This window comes from Entelurus aequoreus, linkage group LG08, assembly GCF_033978785.1.
Source record: "Entelurus aequoreus isolate RoL-2023_Sb linkage group LG08, RoL_Eaeq_v1.1, whole genome shotgun sequence".
Taxonomy (NCBI): Eukaryota; Metazoa; Chordata; class Actinopteri; order Syngnathiformes; family Syngnathidae; genus Entelurus; species Entelurus aequoreus.
The window spans coordinates 79,830,762-79,856,352 of record NC_084738.1 but is presented as its reverse complement, the minus strand read 5'-3'; the positions used below and the strand labels follow the sequence as shown (position 1 = coordinate 79,856,352).

General features: G+C 36.4%; 1 protein-coding gene across 1 annotated transcript; it reads right to left on the bottom strand.

Moving 5' to 3' along the window:
- Positions 1-577: 577 nt before the first annotated feature.
- On the bottom strand, positions 578-13,484 carry LOC133655250 (complement component C9-like). The gene is made up of 5 exons (XM_062055230.1): positions 13,230-13,484; positions 11,681-11,812; positions 11,408-11,583; positions 1,144-1,378; positions 578-1,074 (listed from the first exon to the last, which is right to left on the bottom strand). Exons 1-5 carry the CDS (start codon positions 13,456-13,458, stop codon positions 914-916), a joined length of 933 nt encoding a protein of 310 aa, XP_061911214.1. The 5' UTR covers positions 13,459-13,484; the 3' UTR covers positions 578-913.
- Positions 13,485-25,591: the final 12,107 nt, after the last annotated feature.

Here is a 25,591-nt window from a genome sequence, read left to right as displayed (position 1 = left end):
ATATTCAGGACAAAAATCAAGTTGGTAACGGAACTAGAAAAATTCCTGGTTTTCCCGAAATTCCAGGAATTTCTCAATAAAAAATTGTTGCTAATTTAACATTTCTTGACCGATTTAAACAATTCCAACACCAACCAATTCAGCTCATTCAGGACATTCATGCTCCTAATCGTTTTTTTTTTTTTTTTTAAATCCCGCTTTTCCCAAAATTCCCAAATTTCCAGGAAGTTACCATTGAAATGAATGGGACATTTTTCCAAGTTGCACAACTCCCACATTTTTCAACCTATTCAAACCATTCCACCTTCAACTCATTCAACTCATCCTGGACATTCAAACTAACACTTTCCCAAGTTCCAAACCAAAATACCGTTTTTTCCTGGAAATTCAAACTCTTCAACATTCAAACCATTCCAACATTCATACTGCATTCTGTCAGCATTTCGCTTCAACTTCAGCATTGGAGCGTTCACACCTCTTCTAGTTAATAATGAAATGAAAATTCTACATTATTCACCGTTATTCTGATGGCGGCCATAACTGTCATGTGGCCCTCGATGAAAACCAGTTTGACATCTCAGGTCTACACAGTTTATTGTGCAATTAAATAGAACATACATAGAAAGATAATATTGTAATATTTCTCGTAACGTCACACTTTTATCCTTGTACCATTACCACTTCATTCCTGTAGACAAAGACAATGTTTCAGAAGTATTCTTGTAGTTTTACATCTTTACCAACACTTTTTGAGTGGTTATGATTAATAAAGTGTATTTGTACAAGAAAACATATCTGACATGCAGCACTGATGATCACTAACAAAAACAAATGCCTACATTTCAGTGATACCGTCTTCAACCACCGGGGGCCGCTGTTTCCCAGACTTGGATTTAGTAGGCGTGGCTGTTGTTCAGCAGTACTCTTCACTGCTGGTGTCTCCCCTACAGGTGGCGCCGAGGACTCCTATCGTGTTGCAGGCCCGCGTCCTGGTCCGCTTGCCACCGCTACAGCTGGACCAGCTGGACCAACAAGACCAGTTGCCCTCTTGCGAGACCGTGGGCCTCGTAGCCACTGCACAAAAAACAAACGGCGACATCAGGGCGCGTGTCGTGGCGACGCCGCGTCATGTCGGACTCCTACCCGAGTTCTTGACTTTGTCGCCTTTGAAATTCTGGCACGCCCGTCCCTCGAAGAGATGCGAGCAGAGACACACACACCTCCCGTCCAGCAGAGCCAGGGTGCCTCCGTTGTGGCACGGACTACACTTGCACACGCTGTACTCCGCTATGTAGTCCGCCGTGGCCCGCTTCATGTTGGCGATCCTGGCGCTGGCGTTCGCCATGTCCAGGGGGACCAGGGTGTAGATGGGCTGCGGCTGGCAGAGACAAACAAAGCAGACTTGCCAAGACTCCCGAATTTCAGTGCCCCTCCCGAAAATCTCCCGAGGCAACCATTCTCCAGAATTTCTCCCGATTTCCACCCGGACAACAATATCGGGGGCGTGCCTTAAAGGCCTACTGAAAGCCACTACTACCGACCACGCAGTCTGATAGTTTATATATCAATGATGAAATCTTAACATTATAACACATGCCAATACGGCCGGGTTAACTTATAAAGTGACATTTTAAATTTGCAGCTAAACTTCCGGTTCGAAACGCCTCTGAGGATGACGTATGCGCGTGACGTAGACCGGGGAACACGGGTATGCCTTCCACATTGAAGCCAATACGAAAAAGCTCTGTTTTCATTTCATAATTCCACAGTATTCTGGACATCTGTGTTCGTGAATCTGTTTCAATCATGTTCATTGCATTATGGAGAAGGAAGCCGAGCAAGCAAAGAAGAAAGTTGTCGGTGCGAAATGGACGTATTTTTCGAACGTAGACAGCCACAACAGTACACAGCCGGCGCTTCTTTGTTTACATTCCCGAAAGATGCAGTCAAGATGGAAGAACTCGGATAACAGAGACTCTAACCAGGAGGACTTTTGACTTCGATACACAGACGTCTGTAGAGAACTGGGACAACACAGACTCTTACCAGGATTACTTTGATTTGGATGACAAAGACGCAGACGTGCTACTGTGAGTATGCAGCTTTGGCTTCTAAACATTTGATCGCTTGACCGTATGTGCGCAACTTTTTTTTGCGTATGTACGTAACTTTTTTAAAATATATAAGCTTTATGAACCTTGGGTTAGGTGAGCGGTCTTTTGGGCTGAGTGATTGTGTGTGTTGATCAGGTGTTTGAATTGTATTGGCGTGTTCTATGGAGCTAGGAGCTAGCAGAGGAGCTAGGAGCTAGCATAACAAACACGCAGGTGTTTTTATGCAGGATTAATTTGTGGCATGTTAAATATAAGCCTGGTTGTGTTGTGGCTAATAGAGTATATATATGTCTTGTGTTTATTTACTGTTGTAGTCATTCCCAGCTGAATATCAGGTCACCCCCGGCTCTCACAGCATCTTCCCTATCTGAATAGCTTCAACTCCCCACTAGTCCTTCACTTGCACTTTACTCATCCACAAATCTTTCATCCTCGCTCAAATTAATGGGGAAATTGTCGCTTTCTCGGTCCGAATCTCTCTCACTTCATGCGGCCATCATTGTAAACAATAGGGAACTTTGCGTATATGTTCAACTGACTACGTCACGCTACTTCCGGTAGGGGCAAGCCTTTTTTTTTTATCAGATACCAAAAGTTGCAATCTTTATCGTCGTTGTTCTATACTAAATCCTTTCAGCAAAAATATGGCAATATCGCGAAATGATCAAGTATGACACATAGAATAGATCTGCTATCCCCGTTTAAATAAAAAAAAATCATTTCAGTAGGCCTTTAACACACACACTGTCACGACATGGTTTTCGCAGCTCACTGCGGAGTCGTTCTCTCAGGAAGGCAAATGGATCACTCCGGACAGGACTTACAGGTAGGAGCATGGTTTATTCTTGAGAAGTCAAAATAGCACCAAAAACAGAAAACTAGTCAAAGGAAAAGACTTGAAGCTAAGGCAAAGACTTAGCGCAGGAAACATGGAACCATGGACATGGAACCTCACGAAACTGTGGCATGAAATAAACAAGACAGGGGCATGAAGCGAACAACTAGCATAAACTATGGCATGGAACAAAGAAGATTTACTTGGCAAGGCGTGAGGCAAACAATGACGCCAGGCCGACCGACTGGCAGAGGCAGGCTTGAATAACGTCCCTGATTGGAAATAGGTGCGAGTCCCGAACACCAGAGGCAGGTGAAAATCACAAGTAGCCATGGTAACAAACACAGGAGGCGCACAAACAGGAACTAAGGGAGTCCGAAATTAACAGAACATAACAAAAACATGACGTGGACCACGGATCAGGACACACACCAGCGAATGCGAGGCATACTTGATCAACAGCCATACAGGTCACACTGAGGGTGGCCCGTATAAACAACTTTAACACTGTTACAAATATGCGCCACACTGTGAACCCACACCAAACAAGAATGACAAACACATTTCGGGAGAACATCCGCACCGTAACACAACATAAACACAACATAACAAATACCCAGAATCCTTTGCAGCGCTAACTCTTCCGGGACGCTACCACCAAACCCCCCCCCACACACCTCAACTCTCCCGCCCCCCATTTCCCGAATTCGGAGGTCTCAAGGTTGGCAAGTATGACACAAAGAGACCTTGGTGTTTTAAAAAAGATATGGATGGATATACTGTATTTTCCGGACCATAGGGCGCATTGCCGATGAGCAGGTCTATTCAGGTTTATTTTCATACAAAAGGCGCAATCCCTTGTGTGGTGTTCGGGTCTGTGGGACCCGTTTTCAAAAATGATACAATTAATACATTTTTCAAACTGAGACTCACTGACTTTGGCTCTTTTTCTGTGAAGAACATATATCAGAATACATATTTAATGAGCACACACCATACACCCCCTCTACACATTTCTATTACATATAAGATGTCCGGGTCGGGTCCACTGGACCCGGGGCTAATAGAAGTGTGGAAATTGATGTTCTGTGTAATGCACACACACACACACACACACACACACACACACACACACACACACACACACACACACACACACACACACACACACACACACACACACACACACACACACACACACACACACACACACACACACACACACACACACACACACACACACACACACACACACAGAGCAGGCCTAAACAGGAGGAGGACAAAGTGTAGGTTCCTCTGAACATCAGAGGGTGAAATGTGCGAGAAAATGAGAGCAGACAGTGTTGACAAACAATGTTGCAACCTTGTGTGGGAACACAAAATAAGAATCCCTGTGGGATGCAGAAACTGGCAGAGAAATTTTCCCTGCAATGTTCATATTGTTGTTACTCTTCTTCGTAACATTATGAATTTATTCTAATAACAACTTTTTATTGTAACTTTTTTAAATGTAACATTACGATGTTTTTTTCCGTGACGATGTTAAAACGTTTTCTTTTTATAATACTTTTTTTTTTTTCTCAAAACAAAGCAACTTTATACCCCACAACATTTACCATTCATTCTTGTTGTATTACTATTTTCTTGTAACGTAGCAGATTTTTTTGTGTGGTTTTGCTACTTTTTCGTCGTAACATCACCACTTAATTCTAGCATCACTTTAAATTTCTTTCTGCAGTTGTACAACTTCATTGCGATTTTATTTTTGTAACATCACGACTTTCTATCGTTTTATTACGAATCAATTTTTTGTAGTGTACGACATTCTACCCTAAACATTGTGACTTTATCGTGGTAACATTTTGATTCTTCTTCGTCACATTATGAATTTATTCTCGTAACGACTTTTTCTTGTAACTTTTTTTAAGCGTAACATTACAATGTTTTTTTTTCCGGTTTTATTCAAGTGACAACTTTTCCTTGTAACTTTTTTTTATGTACATGTGACATTGATAATGTGGTTTTGCTACTTTTTCATCGTAACATCACCACTTAATTCTAGCATCACTTTAAATTTCTTTCTGCAGTCTTACAACTTCATTGTGATTTTATTTTTTGTAACATCACGACTTTCTATCGTTTTATTACGAATCAATTTTTGTAGTGTACGACGTTTTACCCTAAACATTGTGACTTTATTGTGGTAACATTTTGACTCTTCTTCGTAACATTATGAATTTATTCTCATAACAACCTTTTATTGTAACTTTTTTAAATGTAACATTACGATGTTTTTTCCGTGACAATGTTAAAATGTTTCCTTCTTATAATTATCATTTTTTTTCTCAAAACAAAGCAACTTTTCACCCCACAACATTTACCATTCATTCTTGTTGTGTTACTATTTTCTTGTAACGTAGCAGATTTCTTTGTGTGGTTTTGCTACTTTTTCGTCGTAACATCACCACTTAATTCTAGCATCACTTTAAATTTCTTTCTGCAGTTGTACAACTTCATTGTGATTTTATTTTTGTAACATCACAACTTTTTATCGTGTTATTACGAATCTATTTTTGTAATGTACGACTTTTTACTCGAAACATTGTGTCTTTATTGTGGTGACATTTTGACTCTTCTTCGTAACATTATGAATTTATCCTAATAACGACTTTTTATTGTAACTTTTTTAAATGTAACATTACGATGTTTTTTTCCGTGACAATGTTAAAACGTTTTATTCTTATAATACTTTTTTTTCCCTCAAAACAAAGCAACTTTATACCCCACAACATTTACCATTCATTCTTGTTGTATTACTATTTTCTTGTGACGTAGCAGATTTTTTTGTGTGGTTTTGCTACTTTTTCGTCGTAACATCACCACTTAATTCTAGCATCACTTTAAATTTCTTTCTGCAGTTGTACAACTTCATTGCGATTTTATTTTTGTAGCATCACGACTTTCTATCGTTTTATTACGAATCAATTTTTTGTAGTGTACGACATTCTACCCTAAACATTGTGACTTTATCGTGGTAACATTTTGATTCTTCTTCGTAACATTATGAATTTATTCTCGTAACGACTTTTTCTTGTAACTTTTTTTAAGCGTAACATTACAATGTTTTTTTCCCGGTTTTATTCAAGTGACAACTTTTCCTTGTAACTTTTTTTTATGTACATGTGACATTGATAATGTGGTTTTGCTACTTTTTCATCGTAACATCACCACTTAATTCTAGTATCACTTTAAATTTCTTCCTGCAGTTTTACAACTTCATTGTGATTTTATTTTTTGTAACATCACGACTTTCTATCGTTTTATTACGAATCAATTTTTGTAGTGTACGACGTTTTACCCTAAACATTGTGACTTTATTGTGGTAACATTTTGACTCTTCTTCGTAACATTATGAATTTATTCTCATAACAACCTTTTATTGTAACTTTTTTAAATGTAACATTACGATGTTTTTTCCGTGACAATGTTAAAATGTTTTCTTCTTATAATTATCATTTTTTTCTCAAAACAAAGCAACTTTTCACCCCACAACATTTACCATTCATTCTTGTTGTATTACTATTTTCTTGTAACGTAGCAGATTTTTTTGTGTGGTTTTGCTACTTTTTCGTCGTAACATCACCACTTAATTCTAGCATCACTTTAAATTTCTTTCTGCAGTTGTACAACTTCATTGTGATTTTATTTTTGTAACATCACAACTTTTTATCGTGTTATTACGAATCTATTTTTGTAATGTACGACTTTTTACTCGAAACATTGTGTCTTTATTGTGGTAACATTTTGACTCTTCTTCGTAACATTATGAATTTATCCTAATAACGACTTTTTCTTGTAACTTTTTTAAATGTAACATTACGATGTTTTTTTCCGTGACAATGTTAAAACGTTTTATTCTTATAATACTCTTTTTTTCCCTCAAAACAAAGCAACTTTATACCCCACAACATTTACCATTCATTCTTGTTGTATTACTATTTTCTTGTGACGTAGCAGATTTTTTTGTGTGGTTTTGCTACTTTTTCGTCGTAACATCACCACTTAATTCTAGCATCACTTTAAATTTCTTTCTGCAGTTGTACAACTTCATTGTGATTTTATTTTTGTAACATCACAACTTTTTATCGTGTTATTACGAATCTATTTTTGTAATGTACGACTTTTTACTCGAAACATTGTGTCTTTATTGTGGTAACATTTTGACTCTTCTTCGTAACATTATGAATTTATCCTAATAACGACTTTTTCTTGTAACTTTTTTAAATGTAACATTACGATGTTTTTTTCCGTGACAATGTTAAAACGTTTTATTCTTATAATACTCTTTTTTTTCCCTCAAAACAAAGCAACTTTATACCCCACAACATTTACCACTCATTCTTGTTGTATTACTATTTTCTTGTGACGTAGCAGATTTTTTTGTGTGGTTTTGCTACTTTTTCGTCGTAACATCACCACTTAATTCTAGCATCACTTTAAATTTCTTTCTGCAGTTGTACAACTTCATTGCGATTTTATTTTTGTAACATCACGACTTTCTATTGTTTTATTACAAATCAATTTTTTGTAGTGTACGACATTCTACCCTAAACATTGTGACTTTATCGTGGTAACATTTTGATTCTTCTTCGTAACATTATGAATTTATTCTCGTAACGACTTTTTCTTGTAACTTTTTTTAAGCGTAACATTACAATGTTTTTCTTCCGGTTTTATTCAAGTGACAACTTTTCCTTGTAACTTTTTTTTATGTACATGTGACATTGATAATGTGGTTTTGCTACTTTTTCGTCGTAACATCACCACTTAATTCTAGTATCACTTTAAATTTCTTCCTGCAGTTTTACAACTTCATTGTGATTTTATTTTTTGTAACATCACGACTTTCTATCGTTTTATTACGAATCAATTTTTGTAGTGTACGACGTTTTACCCTAAACATTGTGACTTTATTGTGGTAACATTTTGACTCTTCTTCGTAACATTATGAATTTATTCTCATAACAACCTTTTATTGTAACTTTTTTAAATGTAACATTACGATGTTTTTTCCGTGACAATGTTAAAATGTTTCCTTCTTATAATTATCATTTTTTTTCTCAAAACAAAGCAACTTTTCACCCCACAACATTAAAGGCCTACTGAAATGAATTTTTTTTATTTAAACGGGGATAGCAGATCTATTCTATGTGTCATACTTGATCATTTCGCGATATTGCCATATTTTTGCTGAAAGGATTTAGTATAGAACAACGACGATAAAGATTGCAACTTTTGGTATCTGATAAAAAAAAGGCTTGCACCTACCGGAAGTAGCGTGACGTAGTCAGTTGAACATATACGCAAAGTTCCCTATTGTTTACAATGATGGCCGCATGAAGTGAGAGAGATTCGGACCGAGAAAGCGACAATTTCCCCATTAATTTGAGCGAGGATGAAAGATTTGTGGATGAGTAAAGTGCAAGTGAAGGACTAGTGGGGAGTTGAAGCTATTCAGATAGGGAAGATGCTGTGAGAGCCGAGGGTGACCTGATATTCAGCTGGGAATGACTACAACAGTAAATAAACACAAGACATATATATACTCTATTAGCCACAACACAACCAGGCTTATATTTAATATGCCACAAATTAATCCTGCATAAAAACACCTGCGTGTTTGTTATGCTAGCTCCTAGCTCCTCTGCTAGCTCCTAGCTCCATAGAACACGCCAATACAATTCAAACACCTGATCAACACACACAATCACTCAGCCCAAAAGACAGTTTACCTAACCCAAGGTTCATAAAGCTTATATATTTTTAAAAAGTTACGTACGTGACGCGCACATACGGTCAAGTTATCGAATGTTTAGCAGCCAAGGCTGCATACTCACGGTACGTGATATTCAGCTGGGAATGACTACAACAGTAAATAAACACAAGACATATATATACTCTATTAGCCACAACACAACCAGGCTTATATTTAATATGCCACAAATTAATCCTGCATAATAACACCTGCGTGTTTGTTATGCTAGCTCCTAGCTCCTCTGCTAGCTCCTAGCTCCATAGAACACGCCAATACAATTCAAACACCTGATCAACACACACAATCACTCAGCCCAAAAGACCGTTCACCTAACCCAAGGTTCATAAAGCTTATATATTTTTAAAAAGTTACGTACGTGACGCGCACTTACGGTACGGTACGTGTTATGCTAGCTCCTAGCTCCTCTGCTAGCTCCTAGCTCCATAGAACACGCCAATACAATTCAAACACATGATCAACACACACAATCACTCAGCCCAAAAGACCGTTCACCTAACCCAAGGTTCATAAAGCTTATATATTTTAAAAAAGTTACGTACATACGCAAAAAAAAGCCAAAGCTGCATACTCACAGTAGCACGTCTGCGTCTTTGTCATCCAAATCAAAGTAATCCTGGTAAGAGTCTGTGTTGTCCCAGTTCTCTACAGGCGTCTGTGTATCCAAATCAAAAGTCCTCCTGGTTAGAGTCTCTGTTATCCGAGTTCTTCCATCTTGACTGCATCTTTCGGGAATGTAAACAAAGAAGCGCCGGCTGTGTACTGTTGTGGCTGACTACGTTCGAAAAATACGTCCATTTCGCACCGACAACTTTCTTCTTTGCTTGCTTGGCTTCCTTCTCCATAATGCAATGAACATGATTGAAACAGATTCACGAACACAGATGTCCAGAATACTGTGGAATTATGAAATGAAAACAGAGCTTTTTCATATTGGCTTCAATGTGGAAGGCATACCCGTGTTCGCCGGGCTACGTCACGCGCATACGTCATCCGCAGAGGCGTTTCGAACCGGAAGTTTAGCGGCAAATTTAAAATGTCACTTTATAAGTTAACCCGGCCGTATTGGCATGTGTTATAATGTTAAGATTTCATCATTGATATATAAACTATCAGACTGCGTGGTCGGTAGTAGTGGGTTTCAGTAGGCCTTTAACCATTCATTCTTGTTGTATTACTATTTTCTTGTGACGTAGCAGATTTTTTTGTGTGGTTTTGCTACTTTTTCGTCGTAACATCACCGCTTAATTCTAGCATCACTTTAAATTTCTTTCTGCAGTTGTACAACTTCATTGTGATTTTATTTTTGTAACATCACAACTTTTTATCGTGTTATTACGAATCTATTTTTGTAATGTACGACTTTTTACTCGAAACATTGTGTCTTTATTGTGGTAACATTTTGACTCTTCTTCGTAACATTATGAATTTATCCTAATAACGACTTTTTATTGTAACTTTTTTAAATGTAACATTACGATGTCTTTTTCCGTGACAATGTTAAAACATTTTATTCTCATAATACTCTTTTTTCCCCTCAAAACAAAGCAACTTTATACCCCACAACATTTACCATTCATTCTTGTATTACTATTTTCTTGTAACGTAGCAGATTTTTTTGTGTGGTTTTGCTACTTTTTCGTCGTAACATCACCACTTAATTCTAGCATCACTTTAAATTTCTTTCTGCAGTTGTACAACTTCATTGTGATTTTATTTTTGTAGCATCACAACTTTTTATCGTGTTATTACGAATCTATTTTTGTAATGTACGACTTTTTACTCGAAACATTGTGTCTTTATTGTGGTGACATTTTGACTCTTCTTCGTAACATTATGAATTTATCCTAATAACGACTTTTTATTGTAACTTTTTTAAATGTAACATTACGATGTTTTTTTCCGTGACAATGTTAAAACGTTTTATTCTTATAATACTCTTTTTTTCCCTCAAAACAAAGCAACTTTATACCCCACAACATTTACCATTCATTCTTGTTGTATTACTATTTTCTTGTAACGTAGCAGATTTTTTTGTGTGGTTTTGCTACTTTTTCATCGTAACATCACCACTTAATTCTAGCATCACTTTAAATTTCTTTCTGCAGTTGTACAACTTCATTGCGATTTTATTTTTGCAGCATCACGACTTTTTATTGTGTTATTACGAATCTATTTTTTGTAGTGTACGACATTTTACCCTAAACATTGTGACTTTATCGTGGTAACATTTTGATTCTTCTTCGTAACATTATGTATTTATTCTCGTAACGACTTTCTCTTGTAACTTTTTTTAAGCGTAACATTACAATGGTTTTTTCCCCGGTTTTATTCAAGTAACAACTTTTTCTTGTAACATTTTTAAACCTAACATTACGATGTTTCCCCCCCCCCCCCCCCGTGACATTACACATGTATTTCATAATGTTATAACTTTTTAACTGTTGTTATGATAGAATACACATTCAATAACAGCTAACGCTAACTTTACGTCGATACGGCCTAGAACCCGCAGAGGGTGGGATATACTGTGTAAAATACCTTGTATCTATGTAAAAGTCCCAAAAATACCAGTATTTTTACAATGAAAACAACAAATATTTGTTGTTATTGTGTCATGCCCACCTCACTGTGGAGCAGCGCCGGGGCGTCAGCGATGGTCCGAGCCCACTTCTGGTAGGTGTCCACATCCATCACACCTTCTTTGTTGAGCTTGGCCCTCATGACCACCGCGCTCTCCAGAGTGCCGCCTTTGACGGACGTCATCACCTTGTCCACCACCGCCTTGCCGGCGATCTCGTCTGGGGTGGGGGGGGGGAACACGGAAAGTGAGGCGCAGGTAAAAAAACAATTGTCGGATGTAACGTGGTGCCACATCGTGAAAGAGCAGGAGTCCACCTTTGAGACTTGTGGATACGGTTTCACACTTGTCGTCGCTGGCATGAGCTTTGCCATCTTTAATACTGTCCACGGAAAAATCCACCGAAATGCCCAATTTGACGCATTCTTGAATCTTCCGCTCGGTCAGATCTGGCAAAAAAAAAAAGAAGGAGATTTCAGCACTTTTCAACTTTGACTGTAAAACATACTTGCCAACCTTGAGACCTCCAATATTGGGAGGTGGGGGGCGTGGTCGGGGGGCGTGGCTAAGGGCGTGGTTAAGAGGAGAGTATATTTACTGCTAGAATTCACCAAATCAAGTATTTCAGGACAATACTGCCACCTACTGGATAGCCTGCAGAACACTGAAATTCAAGTATGTCTTTTATTTATATGTATAATAAAATAAAAAATAAAATAAAATATATATATAGCTAGAATTCACTGAAAGTCAAGTATTTCATACATATATATATATATATATATATATATATATATATATATATATATATATATATATATATATATTTATATATATATATATATATATATATATATATATATATATATATATATTTATATATGTATATTTATATATGTATATATATATATATATATATATAAAAAATAAAATAAAATATATATATATAGCTAGAATTCACTGAAAGTCAAGTATTTCATACATATATATATATATATATATATATATATATATATATATATATATATATATATATATATATATATATATATATATATATGTATATATATATATATATATATATATATATATATATATATATATATATATATATATATATATATGTATATATGTATATATATATATATATATATATATATATATGTATATATATATATATATATATATATATATATATATATATATATATATACATATATACATATATATATATATATATATATATATATATATACATATATATATATATATATATATATATATATATATATATATATATACATATATATATATATGTATGAAATACTTGACTTTCAGTGAATTCTAGCTATATATATATTTTATTTTATTTTTTATTTTATTATACATGTAAATAAAAGACATACTTGAATTTCAGTGTTCTGCAGGCTATCCAGTAGGTGGCAGTATTGTCCTGTTTAAGAGTGTCACAACATTGCTGTTTACGGCAGACGAACTGCTTTACGGTAGACTAAACGCGACTGCTGTTGTTGTGTGTTGTTACCGCGCTGGGAGGACGTTAATGAAACTGCCTAACAATAAACCCACATAAGAAACCAAGAACTCTCTCTCCTTGTTGTGCACTCTACTCTCTAAAAGCCGTGGATGTTATGACGTCATTGGGCAGGCAAGCTGCTGGGAAAGCGGACGTGGGAACGGCTGTCCCCACTCAGGCCACGCCCCCTCCAGCTCCGGCTGAATACCGGGAGTTTGTCGGGAGAAAATCTCTGCCGGGAGGTTGTCGGGAGAGGCGCTGAATACCGGGATTCTCCCGCTAAAAACGGATGGTTGGCAAGTATGCTGTAAAATGATCAGGATTCTGCATACTTTTGGCCTTGATGGCATCCTGGTTAAGAACGTAGATCAACTCGTATTCTCCGCCGGACCTCCCGTTTTTGGTGTAGTGGGTCCCGTAGTCCTCCAGGAAGGCAAAGTAAATGGCTTTGTCGTACTGCACGGGCAAAGACCGGATGTGCGCCAGGAACTCGTCGGCCAGTTGGAGCTCGCGGGAACGAAGCCTGTAGGTGTTCAACTGGATCCTGCCCCGGACCCTCATGAAGCTCTTGTTCTAGACCAGCAGACCATGGACAACAGCAGTTAGGGGACATCAAAGAGTTCACAACCCAGCAGGCACAAGACATTGAAACAACGTTGACAACTTGTTGACTAAGGTCCTGACGTGGAGCAACCTACACCTGACGTTGAAACAACATGCTTTTTCACAACGTTTAATCAATGTTGGGTTCGGATGTTGACTTGACCATTGGATTTTGGTCATTTCCCAACCATTATTCTACAACAAGCTTGGAACAACTTGCTTTTTAACAACGTTTAATCAATGTCAGGTTCTGACGTTGATTTGACCATTGATTATTGGTAATTTCTCAACCAATATTCTACAACACAAATACAACGTTGGAACAACATGCTTTTTGACGACCTTCAATCAATGTCAGGTTGTAACGGTGAGTTGACCATTGGATTTTGGTAATTTCCCAACCATTATTCTACAACAAGCTTGGAACAACATGCTTTTTCACAACGTTTAATCAATGTTGGGTTCGGATGTTGACTTGACCATTGGATTTTGGTCATTTCCCAACCATTATTCTACAACATGCTTGGAACAACATGCTTTTTAACAACGTTTAATCAATGTCAGGTTCTGACGTTGATTTGACCATTGAATTTTGGTCATTTCCCAACCAATATTCTACAACACAAATACAACGTTGGAACAACATGCTTTTTGACGACCTTCAATCAATGTCAGGTTGTAACGGTGAGTTGACCATTGGATTTTGGTCATTTTCCAACCATTATTCTACAACATTCTTGGAACAACATGCTTTTTAACAACGTTTAATCAATGTCAGGTTCTGACGTTGATTTGACCATTGAATTTTGGTCATTTCCCAACCATTATTCTACAACAAGCTTAGAACAACATGCTTTTTAACAACGTTTAATCAATGTCAGGTTCTGCCGTTGATTTGACCATTGAATTTTGGTCATTTCCCAACCAATATTCTACAACACAAATACAACGTTGGAACAACATGCTTTTTGACGACCTTCAATCAATGTCAGGTTGTAACGGTGAGTTGACCATTGGATTTTGGTCATTTCCCAACCATTATTCTACAACAAGCTTGGAACAACATGCTTTTTAACAACGTTTAATCAATGTCAGGTTCTGACGTTGATTTGACCATTGAATTTTGGTCATTTCCCAACCAATATTCTACAACACAAATACAACGTTGGAACAACATTCTTTTTGACGACCTTCAATCAATGTCAGGTTGTAACGGTGAGTTGACCATTGGATTTTGGTCATTTTCCAACCATTATTCTACAACATTCTTGGAACAACATGCTTTTTAACAACGTTTAATCAATGTCAGGTTCTGACGTTGATTTGACCATTGAATTTTGGTCATTTCCCAACCATTATTCTACAACAAGCTTAGAACAACATGCTTTTTAACAACGTTTAATCAATGTCAGGTTCTGCCGTTGATTTGACCATTGAATTTTGGTCATTTCCCAACCAATATTCTACAACACAAATACAACGTTGGAACAACATGCTTTTTGACGACCTTCAATCAATGTCAGGTTGTAACGGTGAGTTGACCATTGGATTTTGGTCATTTTCCAACCATTATTCTACAACATGCTTGGAACAACATGCTTTTTAACAACGTTTAATCAATGTCAATGGTCAAATGTTGATGTGACCATTGAATGTTGGTCATTTTACAACACAAAATACAACGTTGAAACAACATGCTTTTTGACGACGTTTAATCAATGTTGGATTCTGACGTTGATTTGACCATTGAATTTTGGGCATTTCCCAACCAATATTCTACAACACAAATACAACGTTGGAACAACATGCTTTTTGACGACCTTCAATCAATGTCAGGTTGTAACGGTGAGTTGACCATTGGATTTTGGTCATTTTCCAACCATTATTCTACAACACAAATACAACGTTGGAACAACATGCTTTTTGACGACCTTCAATCAATGTCAGGTTGTAACGGCGAGTTGACCATTGGATTTTGGTCATTTTCCAACCATTATTCTACAACATGCTTGGAACAACATGCTTTTTACCAACGTTTAATCAATGTCAATGGTCAAATGTTGATGTGACCATTGAATGTTGGTCATTTTACAACACAAAATACAACGTTGAAACAACATGCTTTTTGACGACGTTTAATCAATGTTGGATTCTGACGTTGATTTGACCATTGAATTTTGGTCATTTCCCAACCAATATTCTACAACACAAATACAACGTTGGAACAACATGCTTTTTGACGACCTTCAATCAATGTCAGGTTGTAACGGTGAGTTGACCATTGGATTTTGGTCATTTTCCAACCATTATTCTACAACATGCTTGGAACAACATGCTTTTTAACAACGTTTAATCAATGTCAGGTTCTGACGTTGATTTGACCATTGAATTCTGGTCATTTCCCAACCAATATTCTACAACACAAATACAACGTTGGAACAACATGCTTTTTGACAACCTTCAATCAATGTCAGGTTGTAACGGTGAGTTGACCATTGGATTTTGGTCATTTCCCAACCATTATTCTACAACAAGCTTGGAACAACATGCTTTTTAACAACGTTTAATCAATGTCAGGTTCTGACGTTGATTTGACCATTGATTATTGGTAATTTCTCAACCAATATTCTACAACACAAATACAACGTTGGAACAACATTCTTTTTGACGACCTTCAATCAATGTCAGGCTGTAACGGTGAGTTGACCATTGGATTTTGGTCATTTTCCAACCATTATTCTACAACATGCTTGGAACAACATGCTTTTTAACAACGTTTAATCAATGTCAATGGTCAAATGTTGATGTGACCATTGAATGTTGGTCATTTTACAACACAAAATACAACGTTGAAACAACATGCTTTTTGACGACGTTTAATCAATGTTGGATTCTGACGTTGATTTGACCATTGAATTTTGGTCATTTCCCAACCAATATTCTACAACACAAATACAACGTTGGAACAACATGCTTTTTAACAACGTTTAATCAATGTCAGGTTCTGACGTTGATTTGACCATTGAATTTTGGTCATTTCCCAACCAATATTCTACAACACAAATACAACGTTGGAACAACATGCTTTTTGACGACCTTCAATCAATGTCAGGTTGTAACGGTGAGTTGACCATTGGATTTTGGTCATTTTCCAACCATTATTCTACAACATGCTTGGAACAACATGCTTTTTAACAACGTTTAATCAATGTCAGGTTCTGCCGTTGATTTGACCATTGAATTTTGGTCATTTCCCAACCAATATTCTACAACACAAATACAACGTTGGAACAACATGCTTTTTGACGACCTTCAATCAATGTCAGGTTGTAACGGCGAGTTGACCATTGGATTTTGGTCATTTTCCAACCATTATTCTACAACATGCTTGGAACAACATGCTTTTTAACAACGTTTAATCAATGTCAATGGTCAAATGTTGATGTGACCATTGAATGTTGGTCATTTTACAACACAAAATACAACGTTGAAACAACATGCTTTTTGACGACGTTTAATCAATGTTGGATTCTGACGTTGATTTGACCATTGAATTTTGGTCATTTCCCAACCAATATTCTACAACACAAATACAACGTTGGAACAACATGCTTTTTGACGACCTTCAATCAATGTCAGGTTGTAACGGTGAGTTGACCATTGAATTTTGGTCATTTCTCAACCAATATTCTACAACACAAATACAACGTTGGAACAACATGCTTTTTGACGACCTTCAATCAATGTCAGGTTGTAACGGTGAGTTGACCATTGGATTTTGGTCATTTTCCAACCATTATTCTACAACATGCTTGGAACAACATGCTTTTTAACAACGTTTAATCAATGTCAATGGTCAAATGTTGATGTGACCATTGAATGTTGGTCATTTTACAACACAAAATACAACGTTGAAACAACATGCTTTTTGACGACGTTTAATCAATGTCGGATTCTGACGTTGATTTGACCATTGAATTTTGGTCATTTCCCAACCAATATTCTACAACACAAATACAACGTTGGAACAACATGCTTTTTGACGACCTTCAATCAATGTCAGGCTGTAATGGTGAGTTGACCATTGGATTTTGGTCATTTTCCAACCATTATTCTACAACACAAATACAACGTTGGAACAACATGCTTTTTGACGACCTTCAATCAATGTCAGGTTGTAACAGTGAGTTGACCATTGGATTTTGGTCATTTTCCAACCATTATTCTACAACATGCTTGGAACAACATGCTTTTTAACAACGTTTAATCAATGTCAATGGTCAAATGTTGATGTGACCATTGAATGTTGGTCATTTTACAACACAAAATACAACGTTGAAACAACATGCTTTTTGACGACGTTTAATCAATGTTGGATTCTGACGTTGATTTGACCATTGAATTTTGGTCATTTCCCAACCAATATTCTACAACACAAATACAACGTTGGAACAACATGCTTTTTGACGACCTTCAATCAATGTCAGGTTGTAACGGTGAGTTGACCATTGGATTTTGGTCATTTCCCAACCATTATTCTACAACATGCTTGGAACAACATGCTTTTTAACAACGTTTAATCAATGTCAATGGTCAAATGTTCATGTGACCATTGAATGTTGGTCATTTTTCATCCATTATTCTACAACACAAAATACAACGTTGACACAACATGCTTTTTGACGACGTTTAATCAATGTTGGGTTCGGATGTTGACTTGACCATTGGATTTTGGTCATTTCCCAACCATTATTCTACAACATGCTTGGAACAACATGCTTTTTAACAACGTTTAATCAATGTCAATGGTCAAATGTTCATGTGACCATTGAATGTTGGTCATTTTACAACACAAAATACAACGTTGAAACAACATGCTTTTTGACAACGTTTAATCAATGTTGGATTCTGACGTTGATTTGACCATTGAATTTTGGTCATTTCCCAACCAATATTCTACAACACAAATACAACGTTGGAACAACATGCTTTTTGACGACCTTCAATCAATGTCAGGTTGTAACGGTGAGTTGACCATTGGATTTTGGTCATTTTCCAACCATTATTCTACAACACAAATACAACGTTGGAACAACATGCTTTTTGACGACCTTCAATCAATGTCAGGTTGTAACGGTGAGTTGACCATTGGATTTTGGTCATTTTCCAACCATTATTCTACAACATGCTTGGAACAACATACTTTTTAACAACGTTTAATCAATGTCAATGGTCAAATGTTGATGTGACCATTGAATGTTAGTCATTTTACAACACAAAATACAACGTTGAAACAACATGCTTTTTGACGACGTTTAATCAATGTCGGATTCTGACGTTGATTTGACCATTGAATTTTGGTCATTTCCCAACCAATATTCTACAACACAAATACAACGTTGGAACAACATGCTTTTTAACAACGTTTAATCAATGTCAGGTTCTGACGTTGATTTGACCATTGAATTTTGGTCATTTCCCAACCAATATTCTACAACACAAATACAACGTTGGAACAACATGCTTTTTGACGACCTTCAATCAATGTCAGGTTGTAACGGTGAGTTGACCATTGGATTTTGGTCATTTCCCAACCATTATTCTACAACAAGCTTGGAACAACATGCTTTTTAACAACGTTTAATCAATGTCAGGTTCTGACGTTGATTTGACCATTGATTATTGGTAATTTCTCAACCAATATTCTACAACACAAATACAACGTTGGAACAACATGCTTTTTGACGACCTTCAATCAATGTCAGGTTGTAACGGTGAGTTGACCATTGGATTTTGGTCATTTTCCAACCATTATTCTACAACACAAATACAACGTTGGAACAACATGCTTTTTGACGACCTTCAATCAATGTCAGGTTGTAACGGTGAGTTGACCATTGGATTTTGGTCATTTTCCAACCATTATTCTACAACATGCTTGGAACAACATGCTTTTTAACAACGTTTAATCAATGTCAATGGTCAAATGTTGATGTGACCATTGAATGTTGGTCATTTTACAACACAAAATACAACGTTGAAACAACATGCTTTTTGACGACGTTTAATCAATGTTGGATTCTGACGTTGATTTGACCATTGAATTTTGGTCATTTCCCAACCAATATTCTACAACACAAATACAACGTTGGAACAACATGCTTTTTGACGACCTTCAATCAATGTCAGGTTGTAACGGTGAGTTGACCATTGAATTTTGGTCATTTCCCAACCAATATTCTACAACACAAATACAACGTTGGAACAACATGCTTTTTGACGACCTTCAATCAATGTCAGGTTGTAACGGTGAGTTGACCATTGGATTTTGGTCATTTTCCAACCATTATTCTACAACATGCTTGGAACAACATGCTTTTTAACAACGTTTAATCAATGTCAGGTTCTGACGTTGATTTGACCATTGAATTCTGGTCATTTCCCAACCAATATTCTACAACACAAATACAACGTTGGAACAACATGCTTTTTGACAACCTTCAATCAATGTCAGGTTGTAACGGTGAGTTGACCATTGGATTTTGGTCATTTCCCAACCATTATTCTACAACAAGCTTGGAACAACATGCTTTTTAACAACGTTTAATCAATGTCAGGTTCTGACGTTGATTTGACCATTGATTATTGGTAATTTCTCAACCAATATTCTACAACACAAATACAACGTTGGAACAACATTCTTTTTGACGACCTTCAATCAATGTCAGGCTGTAACGGTGAGTTGACCATTGGATTTTGGTCATTTTCCAACCATTATTCTACAACATGCTTGGAACAACATGCTTTTTAACAACGTTTAATCAATGTCAATGGTCAAATGTTGATGTGACCATTGAATGTTGGTCATTTTACAACACAAAATACAACGTTGAAACAACATGCTTTTTGACGACGTTTAATCAATGTTGGATTCTGACGTTGATTTGACCATTGAATTTTGGTCATTTCCCAACCAATATTCTACAACACAAATACAACGTTGGAACAACATGCTTTTTAACAACGTTTAATCAATGTCAGGTTCTGACGTTGATTTGACCATTGAATTTTGGTCATTTCCCAACCAATATTCTACAACACAAATACAACGTTGGAACAACATGCTTTTTGACGACCTTCAATCAATGTCAGGTTGTAACGGTGAGTTGACCATTGGATTTTGGTCATTTTCCAACCATTATTCTACAACATGCTTGGAACAACATGCTTTTTAACAACGTTTAATCAATGTCAGGTTCTGCCGTTGATTTGACCATTGAATTTTGGTCATTTCCCAACCAATATTCTACAACACAAATACAACGTTGGAACAACATGCTTTTTGACGACCTTCAATCAATGTCAGGTTGTAACGGCGAGTTGACCATTGGATTTTGGTCATTTTCCAACCATTATTCTACAACATGCTTGGAACAACATGCTTTTTAACAACGTTTAATCAATGTCAATGGTCAAATGTTGATGTGACCATTGAATGTTGGTCATTTTACAACACAAAATACAACGTTGAAACAACATGCTTTTTGACGACGTTTAATCAATGTTGGATTCTGACGTTGATTTGACCATTGAATTTTGGTCATTTCCCAACCAATATTCTACAACACAAATACAACGTTGGAACAACATGCTTTTTGACGACCTTCAATCAATGTCAGGTTGTAACGGTGAGTTGACCATTGAATTTTGGTCATTTCTCAACCAATATTCTACAACACAAATACAACGTTGGAACAACATGCTTTTTGACGACCTTCAATCAATGTCAGGTTGTAACGGTGAGTTGACCATTGGATTTTGGTCATTTTCCAACCATTATTCTACAACATGCTTGGAACAACATGCTTTTTAACAACGTTTAATCAATGTCAATGGTCAAATGTTGATGTGACCATTGAATGTTGGTCATTTTACAACACAAAATACAACGTTGAAACAACATGCTTTTTGACGACGTTTAATCAATGTCGGATTCTGACGTTGATTTGACCATTGAATTTTGGTCATTTCCCAACCAATATTCTACAACACAAATACAACGTTGGAACAACATGCTTTTTGACGACCTTCAATCAATGTCAGGCTGTAATGGTGAGTTGACCATTGGATTTTGGTCATTTTCCAACCATTATTCTACAACACAAATACAACGTTGGAACAACATGCTTTTTGACGACCTTCAATCAATGTCAGGTTGTAACAGTGAGTTGACCATTGGATTTTGGTCATTTTCCAACCATTATTCTACAACATGCTTGGAACAACATGCTTTTTAACAACGTTTAATCAATGTCAATGGTCAAATGTTGATGTGACCATTGAATGTTGGTCATTTTACAACACAAAATACAACGTTGAAACAACATGCTTTTTGACGACGTTTAATCAATGTTGGATTCTGACGTTGATTTGACCATTGAATTTTGGTCATTTCCCAACCAATATTCTACAACACAAATACAACGTTGGAACAACATGCTTTTTGACGACCTTCAATCAATGTCAGGTTGTAACGGTGAGTTGACCATTGGATTTTGGTCATTTCCCAACCATTATTCTACAACATGCTTGGAACAACATGCTTTTTAACAACGTTTAATCAATGTCAATGGTCAAATGTTCATGTGACCATTGAATGTTGGTCATTTTTCATCCATTATTCTACAACACAAAATACAACGTTGACACAACATGCTTTTTGACGACGTTTAATCAATGTTGGGTTCGGATGTTGACTTGACCATTGGATTTTGGTCATTTCCCAACCATTATTCTACAACATGCTTGGAACAACATGCTTTTTAACAACGTTTAATCAATGTCAATGGTCAAATGTTCATGTGACCATTGAATGTTGGTCATTTTACAACACAAAATACAACGTTGAAACAACATGCTTTTTGACAACGTTTAATCAATGTTGGATTCTGACGTTGATTTGACCATTGAATTTTGGTCATTTCCCAACCAATATTCTACAACACAAATACAACGTTGGAACAACATGCTTTTTGACGACCTTCAATCAATGTCAGGTTGTAACGGTGAGTTGACCATTGGATTTTGGTCATTTTCCAACCATTATTCTACAACACAAATACAACGTTGGAACAACATGCTTTTTGACGACCTTCAATCAATGTCAGGTTGTAACGGTGAGTTGACCATTGGATTTTGGTCATTTTCCAACCATTATTCTACAACATGCTTGGAACAACATACTTTTTAACAACGTTTAATCAATGTCAATGGTCAAATGTTGATGTGACCATTGAATGTTAGTCATTTTACAACACAAAATACAACGTTGAAACAACATGCTTTTTGACGACGTTTAATCAATGTCGGATTCTGACGTTGATTTGACCATTGAATTTTGGTCATTTCCCAACCAATATTCTACAACACAAATACAACGTTGGAACAACATGCTTTTTAACAACGTTTAATCAATGTCAGGTTCTGACGTTGATTTGACCATTGAATTTTGGTCATTTCCCAACCAATATTCTACAACACAAATACAACGTTGGAACAACATGCTTTTTGACGACCTTCAATCAATGTCAGGTTGTAACGGTGAGTTGACCATTGGATTTTGGTCATTTCCCAACCATTATTCTACAACAAGCTTGGAACAACATGCTTTTTAACAACGTTTAATCAATGTCAGGTTCTGACGTTGATTTGACCATTGATTATTGGTAATTTCTCAACCAATATTCTACAACACAAATACAACGTTGGAACAACATGCTTTTTGACGACCTTCAATCAATGTCAGGTTGTAACGGTGAGTTGACCATTGGATTTTGGTCATTTTCCAACCATTATTCTACAACACAAATACAACGTTGGAACAACATGCTTTTTGACGACCTTCAATCAATGTCAGGTTGTAACGGTGAGTTGACCATTGGATTTTGGTCATTTTCCAACCATTATTCTACAACATGCTTGGAACAACATGCTTTTTAACAACGTTTAATCAATGTCAATGGTCAAATGTTGATGTGACCATTGAATGTTGGTCATTTTACAACACAAAATACAACGTTGAAACAACATGCTTTTGACGACGTTTAATCAATGTTGGATTCTGACGTTGATTTGACCATTGAATTTTGGTCATTTCCCAACCAATATTCTACAACACAAATACAACGTTGGAACAACATGCTTTTTGACGACCTTCAATCAATGTCAGGTTGTAACGGTGAGTTGACCATTGGATTTTGGTCATTTTCCAACCATTATTCTACAACATGCTTGGAACAACATGCTTTTTAACAACGTTTAATCAATGTCAATGGTCAAATGTTCATGTGACCATTGAATGTTGGTCATTTTACAACACAAAATACAACGTTGAAACAACATGCTTTTTGACGACGTTTAATCAATGTCGGATTCTGACGTTGATTTGACCATTGAATTTTGGTCATTTCCCAACCAATATTCTACAACACAAATACAACGTTGGAACAACATGCTTTTTGACGACCTTCAATCAATGTCAGGTTGTAACGGTGAGTTGACCATTGGATTTTGGTCATTTCCCAACCATTATTCTACAACATGCTTGGAACAACAGGCTTTTTAACAACGTTTAATCAATGTCAATGGTCAAATGTTGATGTGACCATTGAATGTTGGTCATTTTACAACACAAAATACAACGTTGAAACAACATGCTTTTTGACGATGTTTAATCAATGTTGGATTCTGACGTTGATTTGACCATTGAATTTTGGTCATTTCCCAACCAATATTCTACAACACAAATACAACGTTGGAACAACATGCTTTTTAACAACGTTTAATCAATGTCAGGTTCTGCCGTTGATTTGACCATTGAATTTTGGTCATTTCCCAACCAATATTCTACAACACAAATACAACGTTGGAACAACATGCTTTTTGACGACCTTCAATCAATGTCAGGTTGTAACGGTGAGTTGACCATTGGATTTTGGTCATTTTCCAACCATTATTCTACAACATGCTTGGAACAACATGCCTTTTAACAACGTTTAATCAATGTCAATGGTCAAATGTTGATGTGACCATTGAATGTTGGTCATTTTACAACACAAAATACAACGTTGAAACAACATGCTTTTTGACGACGTTTAATCAATGTCGGATTCTGACGTTGATTTGACCATTGAATTTTGGTCATTTCCCAACCAATATTCTACAACACAAATACAACGTTGGAACAACATGCTTTTTAACAACGTTTAATCAATGTCAGGTTCTGCCGTTGATTTGACCATTGAATTTTGGTCATTTCCCAACCAATATTCTACAACACAAATACAACGTTGGAACAACATGCTTTTTGACGACCTTCAATCAATGTCAGGTTGTAACGGTGAGTTGACCATTGGATTTTGGTCATTTTCCAACCATTATTCTACAACATGCTTGGAACAACATGCTTTTTAACAACGTTTAATCAATGTCAATGGTCAAATGTTCATGTGACCATTGAATGTTGGTCATTTTACAACACAAAATACAACGTTGAAACAACATGCTTTTTGACGACGTTTAATCAATGTTGGATTCTGACGTTGATTTGACCATTGAATTTTGGTAATTTCCCAACCAATATTCTACAACATAAATACAACGTTGGAACAACATGCTTTTTGACGACCTTCAATCAATGTCAGGTTGTAACGGTGAGTTGACCATTGGATTTTGGTCATTTTCCAACCATTATTCTACAACATGCTTGGAACAACATGCTTTTTAACAACGTTTAATCAATGTCAATGGTCAAATGTTGATGTGACCATTGAATGTTGGTAATTTTCATCCATTATTCTACAACACAAAATACAACGTTGAAACAACATGCTTTTTGACGACGTTTAATCAATGTTGGATTCTGACGTTGATTTGACCATTGAATTTTGGGCATTTTCCAACCAACAACGTTAGACATCAACGTTGTCTCAACTTACAAATACAACTATTTAGCAACGTTGTTTCAAAGTCAGTTTTTAAGGACATGTACGTGTAAGCAACGTCTTGTGTCTGCTGGGAAGGGTTCTCCCGT

Excerpts from the sequence above, each read along its gene's own strand:
- LOC133655250 (XM_062055230.1), bottom strand. The coding sequence starts at position 13,458 with ATGAGGGTCCGGGGCAGGATCCAGTTGAACACCTACAGGCTTCGTTCC. Across the intron at positions 11,813-13,229 it reads GGATGCCATCAAGGCCAAAA|ATCTGACCGAGCGGAAGATT; the intron begins GTATGCAGAATC and ends TTTTTTTGCCAG. Across the intron at positions 1,075-1,143 it reads CGACAAAGTCAAGAACTCGG|TGGCTACGAGGCCCACGGTC; the intron begins GTAGGAGTCCGA and ends TTTTTTGTGCAG.